Consider the following 11,489-nt stretch of genomic DNA (forward strand, 5'->3'; position numbering starts at 1 on the left):
ATATTGCTTGCTTATGTAGCATGTGTATATATTTACCACCTGGATCCTGCACATGGTAAAATTCAGTATTTTTTAAGAAGCTTCCAATGCTGATAACACAATATAGTAATCAGCTTTTATGTGATCAGATGGTAAAAAGCCTACTGAGGAAATCTGTGGTCATTAAAAAAAAGGCATAGCACTTAGGTGGTGATGACTTTTTACTTAGTCTGGTATTACAGGACATTCATGACTTCAAAACTATCTTTATGTGAGGTTTTTATTTTCTCAAGTTTTTAAATAGTAAAAAGATAATCAGAAATACAAATTATACCATCAGACTTCAAGTTAACTTTTTGGAAAAAAAAATGGTGTAAAGCCATTGCCCTAAGCAGACACCTCTGCTTAGAAGGTGTCTCCTAAATAAGCAGGCTGGCATGCTTTGTGTGATTTTTTTTTTTTCTTCCAAAATGAAAGCAACCCAGCAACTGTGCCAGTTAATAATAAAATTAGAAATATAATTACATAATTGACTTGCTTTCATGGAACACTTGCTACAAACATTAGTGAACTGCAGTGTAATACTGCATATGCAAGTGCTAATTACTAAAAGCCTGTAATATTCATGGTTTTGCCTGGCTGTTGGTGCCTGTATTATGACACTTAATAATCCTGAATATAGTTGGTTCATGTTAACAAAAAATTACATTTTATTGATCCAATAAATACAATATATTCCTCTTTAAAATTAGATATAACATATATCTCGCCAAATGTATTTTCAGTAGTCAGGGATGAAGAAACAACTCACCGATTTTGGACAATTTGCCTTCTATCTTAGCTGCTGCTAAAGCAGCTATTTTCACTGCTCAGATTCCCACAATAGCACCGCTGGTTCCTCTTCATCAGAGGAACTAAATTACTGTCCTTTCCTAGCATGCCTCGAGAAGTGAGGAATGGAAGCACTGTCTTCCAGGGCTGGGATTCCCTCTGTGGGTCTTTCCAGGTGGATTTCTTCACAACTGGCAAGATGAGGTTATTTATTCTCAACAAAATTGTTCAGGCTTAGCCTCCACTGAATTTCTGTAATTTGAATTTTTATAGTCTGGTAAATGTGGGTGCTAGAAGATCTTAAGGCTATATGTATTTATTTAGAATGACAAAATATGATGATAGAAGGTTTTGTGGTAGCAGAGATAAATTGTATGGAATTAAAATTTTACCTAATGTTTGTCTTGCCTGCAGAGTGCCTCCTAGGCTCTGAGGAATGAGTTTCTCCTCCCTGACTTCGCTGGAGAGCCAGTTTGTAATAGGTCTTTGGACTCATTTGCATTAAACTGGGTAAAGGATTTTCATGAGCACCAGAGGCCGCTGAATTGCTACATGCAGGAAAGCACGTGTTGGGGAAAACAAGATGCCCACAAAATGGGTAAAAGAGCAGAAATGAAGCAACAAAAGCAAGTCGTAGACAAAAAAGCTGAAACGGTAGCGTTGGTGCTGCCGGTGCCGTCGCTATGCTGCCAGAACCATGTCATTGCGGCGGGTTTTCAAAGCCGGGCTCTGCCGTGCTGCTGCATGCTGCCGGGGGCATCGGGCGACATTTTATCGGCTGCTAAGGCAGCCTCGCCTTGCCTGGGACTACGGCGGGCCTGAGTTTTACGATAACGATTCTAGGAGCGTTCCGTTCAAAAGGACAAGCTAAGCAACGCTATTTGTTCGCATTGGAAGGCCGGGGGTGGCCGCGGGGTGTGTCACCTGCGGCTCGGCCCAGCTCAGCCCCCGCGGCTGGGGCGGGCCGCGGCTGCGCAGTGACAGTCGCGCCCGGCTGCAGACGCCGCCATGTTGTGCCGCTTCGCCGCCGCGAGCAGGTGAGAGCCGCGCCGCGCCGGGGAAAGCGCGGGGCCGGGCTGAGCCCCGCGCCGGGAGGCGGCGGCCGCACCGTCCTTGACCTCCGCCGCCGAGCCGGGGAGGGACGCCAGGAGCGGGGGAGGAGGCGGCGGGAGGGTCGTCTTGTCGCCCCTCGGTGTCGGCCCCCCGCCATTTCGCGCGCAGGGAGGTCGCACTGCTGCCGGCTGCCCCGCCGGGTCGGCGCCGGCCCGGGCGGGAGCTGCTGCCGTCGTCCTTGAGCGCTCTCAGGTTCTGCCCGCGCCGTCCGCCGAGGAGCTCTGGCGGCGTGACACGGTGCTGCCAGACACTCTTGTTTTTGCTGGCCGGGGTCGCCGCTCTCGACCGCTCTTCAGGGTCCTGAGGGCTTCGCTCGCGGTGTGTCCCTGGCCTATGTCAAGGTCACCAGCGATGCGGCGGCGGCCCTCAGAGCTGACCGCCCTGCCGGCCCGGCGAGTCTCCTCTCGTCGTGGCCCTTGTGTCGCATGACAAGTGCGAGGTGTTAAAATGGGGAAGGGTAACGCAACCTGCGCGGTGTCTGTGTAGGGCATCGCGGCTGTGACGCCCCGTGTGGTTTCCCGGTACACCCTGTGGGGACAGGGAAACACGTGTCTGTGAACAAATGCTGGAGAGATTCAGTCCTGGAAACCCGTGACTGTGCAGGTTTTTTAGCACTTCCCAGTGCGCAGACCTTGTGGATAACGAGGGAAGGACGTTTAGGTGGCATCTTTGCTTCTATTTTTAATGAATAAAGATTAGGTGAAGCTTTGAATGTCATCAGGTTACAACTGGCTTTTCATTGCTGTCTCTACTTTTCCCTCACGTGCATGCTTGGGAGGATTCATGAGTCTCTGCAGGGGCCTGGAGGCTCGGATTGAGAAGCAGCAGCTTCACAGTGCAAAGCCCTGGATATGTGACCTTGGTGTGAATTCATCTTTGCAGTTAAGCTGCAAAGTATGTTTCCTTTAAGCTCTTGAGAAATAGAAATATTATTTCCTTGGCTGAGATAATACCCCAGGTATTTAAAGCAGCTGATCAGAACAGCAGTGTATGCAGTCTATTTCACTGGTGAAGCCCAAGTTTTACTGAATAAGACTGCTTCTTTCTGGTTTTTTTTTTTCTTTTCTAGAAGCAGTGCCAAGTTGGTAGCACCCTTGGGGTGCTTGGTTTCTAGGCAAAAGCACACTCTTCCCGACTTACCATATGACTATGCTGCTCTGGAACCTCATATTAATGCAGAGATTATGCAGCTGCACCACAGCAAGCATCATGCCACCTACGTGAACAACCTGAACGTTGTCGAGGAGAAGTACAAAGAGGCAGTGGCAAAAGGTTTGTATCTCTGCAGTCAACAGGTGAGATGGAAGCTAATTGGTGTAGATGATAGAGAAGAACAAAATAAAAAAAGGAGTGATATATATTCTTTGAAAAGCTTTGGATTATGTCATTGCAATATGGTAAGGGGAAAATCTTTTATTGTAGCTTCCGTGGTGCTGATAATTGGAAATCGAATGTAAGTAAAAAGCAAGAATTCTGTTCTCTGTAGTGCTGTAAAACGAGAAGATTTATTGATTGTTGTGGGTTTAGTCCATACTCCATTAGTAACTTAAACTGAACAAAGACTGAGTCAGTAGGAAATTGCAGTCATTTTGCTGAACAAGTACTTTGCAATAATAGGTTAGTGGCAAAGTTCGATAAAGTGAAAAATGCGTGCCTTGATAGTTTTCACATCAGATGCTCTGCTCAGTCTTTGTAAATAATCTCAGTTGCCTGCAATTGAGGTAAGACAAACATGTTGTTAAAGCATACAACACATAGTGCAGAGACCTGAATTTGGGAATCACTTATATCACTGGGTCAAATTAAAGGGTTGTGTAGGTGATAATCCCATGTGAGACACAAAAATATGCAGGAAACCATCATGGAATTTTTTGGTACGATCCCAGAATTTGAGATACACTGCTTTTTGCAAAAGCTTTGCAGGTGTATCAGAGCTATGCTGAAACATGAGATGTGTTTTTTCCAAACTTTAAGTCTTTCATTTGGACTGATAAAAGTGTGTGAAATAACATGTATGTCTTTTTAAGAAGGTGGAATATTTTCTGGGGGTTTTTTCTGTTGTCATGATCTTAAAAGGTATCATTTTATCTCAGAGAAATGACTACTGTACAGACTCACTTCTGTCTGCTTGCCAGGTGGCTTCACAGTGGAATTTAATGCATGGACTTGGGTGAAAGTTAGAATTGCTGATATCTGAGTAAACCTGAACCATGTGTCCCTTGATAGTTAATTGCCAGTGTATTTGAATAAAAAATGGGGCTTTTCAAGTACCTAAGTGAGCCTAAAAATAACTTGTGCAGTCTGAATTAATGAACTAATGAGATTCTTTTAAGAAGCAGGTTATCAAGACTGACTGCTGCCTTGCCCTGCCAGTAGCAGATCCAGGAAAGGTGTATTCTGGAGATGTAATTAGTGCAAACACAACTGGGGAGGGAACCTGAAGTGTCAGAAGACAGTGTGTGTGCTGCTGCTGTTACTGATGCTGTTAAATTACAAAAGCTTCAGCTACTAGTGGAGGCAGAATTTCTGGTTATCAGAAGCATCTGCAGCGTTGTGGATCCTTTGAGTTATTTTTTAGGAATTACAGCTTTTGATATTTTGTTGAAACATTTATTACTTAGAGATTAATTTTTCCTTAAGGATTCTGCAGAGATTATTTTCCAAATGGGTGACTCACTGGTTGTGGTCATGCACACCAAAGCAGACAAATAATTACTTGGGATATTGGTGATTGTGTGGTTTGTTAGTTTGTTTTTTCCTGATTGGTATCTTAGTTTACCATGTGCAGTATTTTAACCCTCATAAGAAAAAATTCTAAAACCGGGCAAAGTCTGAACTGCCACCTCATTTTGTCAGTATTGTTATTTTTTCATACTAAAACTGAGCACTGTCAAAAATCTTGCTGGGCTGTGTATCAGTGTTGGGTTACATAGTGCATCTGATCACTATCTAATAACTTTTCTGGGCAGCAGAACCTTGTCAATGTCTCTTGTTCAGCAATAGAAAGCAAAGTATTTTCTTCAGATTAACATGTTCTTCATTTATCTATATTTGCCTAGAAAACTCAAAGCCATCCTGTTGGCTTACATTGTCAGTTCATTTGAAAATGAATTTACATTTCTGTGACAGCGCAGGACTTTGTTTCAACATAATCTGGTCCTGACTACTGGCCCATCAAAATGTGTCAGATTTGCTCATTGAAGGATATTAACTTGAATCTCATTTTTATTGAAAACTTGTTCCTACCATAGTTTTCCCTGCTCTTCTTTGACCACCATGCGACCTGTGATTGGACTGTTACAAGGAAACAAATTACTTAAGCTGAGATCCTGAGCTGACTATTCTCTTTAGCACCTTTGAGCTTCTTGTCTTGGTTTACTGAATTGTCCACTGATTCTATACAAATAAATTCCAGTATACTTTTGCTGTAACTTAAGGGCAAGTTACCCCTTTTCAATTGTTTATTTCCCCAGTGCAAAGTTCAGCAGCACAAATACTGTTTAAGGACAATGGTGAAATGCCATCTCTGGTTTCTAGGGGTCCTGAGGAGTGGGTTCTTCTAAGGAATGGTGGAATAAAGAGTTATGGACACATTAAAGGCTTTCTAAGTTACTTTTTGATTTCTGACTTGCTATATGTTCTATGCTCTGGATGAGCTTGAAAGTGTCATTAAGGCATGAGAAATTCAGGGAAAATATCCCTAAGATGCCATCTGAATGGTCATGAGAGACTTCTTATCCTTAACCTGATACCTAAATCCAGCAAATAATGTTTTTACAAACAAAGCATTGGATGCTTTGTTTCAGTGCTGCACCCCTCTCTGAAGTTGTGAGGAAATGTTGAGAACACGAAATCCTGAATTAAAACCTTTGATGCCTTGTGAAGGCTGTCCTAGAACAGAGACTAGACAGAACTAAAGAATAAAGTAGATATTTATTAGGAAACCTCAATAGATCCACCTTGAGCAGCACAAGAGCCCAGCCAGGGTTACAGCCCAGGAGAACCCAAAAGGGTCACAAAAAAATGGACAACCAGTCATAGGGTGTCACACTTTTATAAGTTTTGGTCCATTAGCACATAGGAGTTAATTGTCCAATTACAGCATTAGCCCATGAAGTCCCATCCTTCTAGTTTTTCTCTCTTTGGTCCACCGTTGTTTGTGGTTTTGGGCCTTAGATCTGGATCACTTGTCCTTGGGACCCCAGCTTAGAGAAGGAATTGTTTTGTCTACCTACTCTGTGAAGAGAGCTTACTATCCCCTAATGTGAAGCCCAGACCCACACACTAAAGCAGCACAAGATCTCAAAAATATAAAAGTTAAAACCTGAGGCATCACCTTAGTAACAGATTGCTTTGAGGTGCGCTACTTCTTTGAGGATTGTCTTCATATCTGTGTTCCTGAGGTTTCAGAAAATTTCTACAACTCAGTCCTGAGAGTTGGGAAAACAGGTCCCCCACTGATTGCTAACTAAAGAATGCATTGGAGTGGTGGAAAAAGCTTTAAAAACCTTTGAAATGCTTCAGTGTTTTTAAAAGCCAAAATAGTAATGAAAAGACTTGCATTGAAGTGGTACAAGACTGTTCAAGACACAAGGCACCAGTGAATTCTTCAAGAATTCTTCTCTGGAAGTACAGAGCTGTTTGATCTTGGTTTCAGATGCAGGATTCCGTCATGTGTAGCAAAATTATTTCGATCACTTTTCTGTGAGTACCTCCCTCCAAATGAAACAAAAGATAGGAAGGAGAAGAATATTTTGTGTATGTGCTCACTGTACTTACTGACTTTTCTCAAGCACAGGCTGTTTGCCCTGTAAATTGTTTTAAGAAGTTTAAAAATGCTTAGTTTGCAAATCAGTGAACTAATGGGTGAATACTATTCTTGCATTGTAGTGATGATACTGACAAATTTACAAGTGCTGGGTCCTCAAAGAGTTATGGCTGTGCTCGTTGCTTTATTCTGCTGTAGAGTGGCAGTAAGTCTTAGGTGTGTAGTATGGGCTGCCTGATAGTTGCAATATTGCAGCTCACTTATTACAGCATAAAAAAAGGTCAAAGATAATAAATCTTCAATAGAATTTGTCTGTGACTGTCTAAAATATGCATAACAGTACAAACTATGTTTTCCATTGATAAGTTATATGCTTGTAGAAAGATTTTGGCTATCAGCGGAGGCCTAGTAGAAACTTACTGCCTGTTGTGGTGATGATAATGTTTTTATTTATATATTTTTATTTTCTGTGTCCTTAGGTGATGTTACAACTCAGGTGTCACTTCAGCCTGCCCTGAAGTTCAATGGTGGGGGTCATATCAATCACAGCATCTTCTGGACAAACCTTTCTCCTAATGGAGGAGGAGAACCTAAAGGTTAGTGCATGTTACAGTGGTTTATTGCATCAGTTTTAATTAACAGGTAGAATTGATGATCTTTTCTCTCTTTGAAGGAGTCTAAAGGATCTTTATTTTTCAGAGTTAATTCACCTTTCTATGTGACAATTACCAAAATTCTGAGGTATTTGGGGGAGGTTTTGGATGCAAGCCAAAAATATAAAAAACTAGTAATGTTCAAAGTCTTTTTTAATTTCTAGAACTGATTATGTGTACACTGCAAAATAGCTGGCTACTGCTGTATATATACCCTTTCCACCTTCATAAGAGAAAATAGTTGTACAAAGCCATGCTAATTAAATTGCTCAATGTACTCGATTCACAGAAAGGGAAGAAATGTGCTGCAGGTCCACCCAGCCTAGTGGCTGGAGTTATGCTCCAGTTTGGATAGGGATAGTTCAGCAGTTAAAGCCTAATGGAAGGAATCCCCCTGGGGAGGATGGAGTACTGATTACCTAAAGTGACCTGCAATTAAAGATAAAGGCCCTTTAATACAGATCTCACAAAAGCTGTTGTGATAAACCTGGGAGGTTTGGATCGAGGTTGATACGCTTGTGATCTTTCTGTCCTTTTTTTCTGTTAAAGGAGAATTGATGGAAGCCATCAAGCGTGACTTTGGTTCTTTTGCAAACTTCAAGGAGAAGCTGACAGCTGTATCAGTTGGTGTCCAAGGATCAGGCTGGGGGTGGCTTGGCTATAACAAGGAGCAGGGGCGCCTACAGATAGCAGCTTGTGCAAATCAAGACCCTTTGCAAGGAACAACAGGTCAGGTTTCTTTCCTTCCCCTCTGCTTCTGTAGATTTGGTGGGCAAGTGTATGACATCTGAAAAATGGTTTGGGAAAACGTTGAGAAGAAATTGCTGATAAATAGATGTGAAAAACCAAATGTCTCTTCTAGCAGAAGTGAAAACTCAGTTTTTAGAGCAGCATTTGTAAAGCAGAACTTAAAAACTTTGAACAGCAGAAGGATTAAGTGTCCTTCTAGTCCAAGGAAAAATAGATGGGCCATGTTGTGAAAGTGCTTTTTGCTTAGTGAATATTTTAGCTTCAGCTTCCTCGGATTTTTGAGTAACTGGAGTAACTTGCACATATCAAGCAACATTAAGCCTCTTGCCTTCAGATTTTTTTTTCTCTGTCAGAGGAGCTATTCACAGCACTGTCAGTGGGGGCCAGACAACATGAGAGGGGAAGATAAACATAATAACTCTTGTTCCTATCTAGACTGGGTTTAAAATGGAGCCTTATAATTTGCTTCCTTTATAGTTATGACACTCCTTTAATGAGTGTCAACCAAATTAGTCTGTGATGTGGTTAAGTGTTACAGCTAGACAAGCAGCATAGTACTGGCAATGATCTCTTTCCAAGATATTCTTACTTCCTTAGAGAGACATGGAAGTGATAATGGCAGGCTGAACACCCTTCACAGAGGGAAGAGGTCATGATCAGTGGGAATCTGCTTGCAGTGACAGTTTGTCCAAATCGTTTTGCAGATACCTTCTGCAGAATTCATAGAGAATGGCAAGGAATTTCATGTATTGCCAGCAGTCTATGTATTGCTATCATTAGGGTGAAAAGGAATTATAGATTTAGTATAGGGACATAGATTATAATGGGGGCGAATTTCACCCTCCCTCCTGTGAAAATTTACCATAAAAAATTCAGTGACAAAGGTATTTTAGCACAAATGCAAGGAGGTAATTAGGCACTTAACAAATAGCCTGTAATTAAAGTATTGAAAGCAAGCTGGCATCACAAGAAACCTTCATAACGTAATTTTTTATGAAAGTGCTTGCATAAGTGTGCAAAAGATAGAAACCTTGCAAAAATTACTTCATCTGGTTTCAGTTATGTCTTCAAGGCAGTTCCAGAATATTTATAGATGTGTTTACCCAAATCAGCTCTTTGAATTTATGCAGTGTGTGTGTGTGTGTGAGCACAGTTTTGTAAAATACTGCAATAGAGACCAGTGTTCTGCACAGCTCTTTGTCTTCTGCAGCTTAAGACTCAGAAACTGGGTACAACTTGAAGATGCAATATAAAACTTTACATGTAAAGTGTGTTTTCATATATTTATCCTCTTTTTTTCACAGGTCTCATTCCTTTGCTAGGCATTGACGTATGGGAACATGCTTATTATCTTCAATATAAAAATGTTCGACCTGATTATTTGAAAGCCATCTGGAATGTGATCAACTGGGAGAATGTATCTTCAAGATATGCAACTTGCAAAAAGTAGAGTGGAATTCTTGCACAGACTACTAAAATGTCACCAGTTCTACTCTGATACCACTCTTGTAGTAGTGCCTGTGGCTTACAAATGAATTGTTCTACTGCAGAAAGCACTTCACTCATCCAACAAAAGCATTTCATAATCAAGCAAAGTGTCTGCTTGTTTAATTCTGTGAAAGGTATTTACTTAGAGTTCTGAAGCTTTAAACTGTTGTGCAACAAAGGCAGGCACTTTAATCTGTTCCATTGCATATAGAAACATAGGTCACCTTGCTGAAACCTAATGAATTTCCTTGTTGCACTAAAATACCTAAGTGGAAATATGTGCTACTGTTACTATAAACAAATAAAACTCAAAAGAAGAATCTTCTATAACTGTCTACAAGAGACTCATTTTTAGTAATATCTGGTCTAGTTACTTGATTTTAAAACAGTTGGAAGAGAAAAATGCCTTTTGTAGTTTGTTGTATTACAGGCTGCAGAGCTTTCATAAAGGTTGAAAAGATAAATAAAGGGGAAATGGGTGTTGCTGTGCCTGCCTGAATTGACTGTCTTCAGTCATCCCTACCCCTTCCTGCATTTCTTATGTGAGGTCTTTGTATCACACTGATGCACGAGCTTTGGAAGCATTACTTTGCACAGAGATTACAGTACTGGCTCAGGCAAATTGTTCACATAGGGCCTGAATGACAGCATGTGGCACTCATTTCATTCTAACTGTTCAGGTGTGTCTTAGACCATCCTTTAACTGAAGGGGCTGATTGCATGCATATATCAAGTACAAGTTGTCTCTGTCCAGCTGTCTTGCTGAAGCAGTAGTAACAAATTAAACTTGATGCTTGAAGGCAGGCATGAAGTAACCTTTTTGTTGTAACAGAGCATGCCCATGGTCTTGAAATAGTTGGTATGTTGTGTTTACCATGGTGTCTGCTTGAAGGCAAAGGAAACTGGAGTTTTTTCTGTTCCTTACTACATACAGTGAAGTACCACATAGCAGAGAGGAAAAACAAAGTGGTGGAATGCTCCTCAATATGAGTGAGTGCTGAGGCAGGGCTTTGGTGGTGAGTGCTGTAATGTGTGTGCCACTCATCCTGGTTCTGCACACTCCAAAGGAACAGGAGGTAAATGTGCCTGTAGACTGGTGCTCTGGAAAGGAGTGCTTAAGCTGTGGAGGAAGCTTGAGTTAGCTCCAGGTGGTTGAGGCTTTTAACCACGGAGAGCTCCTCAAGCACAGCCAACATTTGCTGAGGCTCTAAAGGCAGTAGTGTGAGACCCAGCACATGCTGGTAAGGCTTAGTTTCTGCTGTGCACCAGGTTAAGAAATTCCACTCCTCTCCTGCTTCCAGTCTGCTGGTGAGTCGGTTCTGCTACCTTGTGTCCTGTCTAGGTCTGAATGTGCCAAGTCCTCAGCTCTATACAAAAAGCAATGTCTGTGGCATAGGAAGATGAGAACTTACTAACTGTTGAAGGCAAATAGTAGGGACAGTGAAGCAGTGAAAAGCATTTAATGTGTGCAGCACTATGAGGTTGAGTATGGGCCTGTAGCAAGTGTGTTAGCAAGTGTGCTAGCAAAGCTGTTGACTGGGCAGTGAAAGTGCATAAACCTCTTACTAATTGTGTTAGGCAGTAAGCTCAGAATTGCTGCTGAGAACTAGCATTTAGTGTTACTGTGGTTGCTGTGGAGGTGGGCAGGTCTGTCTCTCCCTACATGAACTGAGAAACAGGAAGGGGAAGCCTCACAGCTGATCTCAAATGCGCTGTGTGGACAAGTCTGAGATGCATTAGTCAAACATGAAATTACCAGTTTGTTCTATCTAGACCTTCCTAACCCCAGTTGTAAAAATAGCTCTGTGTGTTAAGTCATCTCCAGCCCGAACTGTGCCCAGTATCACCAATGAGCATGGAACTGATCTGCATGAAAGGAGCAATGAGTTTGCAAATTTCAGTGCTGG

The 11,489-nt window shown here is 41.9% G+C and overlaps 1 protein-coding gene across 1 annotated transcript; it reads left to right on the plus strand.

Moving 5' to 3' along the window:
• Positions 1–1,689: 1,689 nt before the first annotated feature.
• Positions 1,690–10,070, plus strand: SOD2 (superoxide dismutase 2). Its single transcript, XM_054629433.2, has 5 exons — positions 1,690–1,847; positions 2,993–3,195; positions 7,171–7,287; positions 7,894–8,073; positions 9,399–10,070. The coding sequence occupies exons 1-5, from the start codon at positions 1,819–1,821 to the stop codon at positions 9,542–9,544; spliced, it is 675 nt and encodes a 224-aa protein (XP_054485408.1). The 5' UTR covers positions 1,690–1,818; the 3' UTR covers positions 9,545–10,070.
• The last annotated feature ends 1,419 nt before the right edge of the window (positions 10,071–11,489 follow it).

This window comes from Agelaius phoeniceus, chromosome 3, assembly GCF_051311805.1.
Source record: "Agelaius phoeniceus isolate bAgePho1 chromosome 3, bAgePho1.hap1, whole genome shotgun sequence".
NCBI classification, from domain to species: Eukaryota; Metazoa; Chordata; class Aves; order Passeriformes; family Icteridae; genus Agelaius; species Agelaius phoeniceus.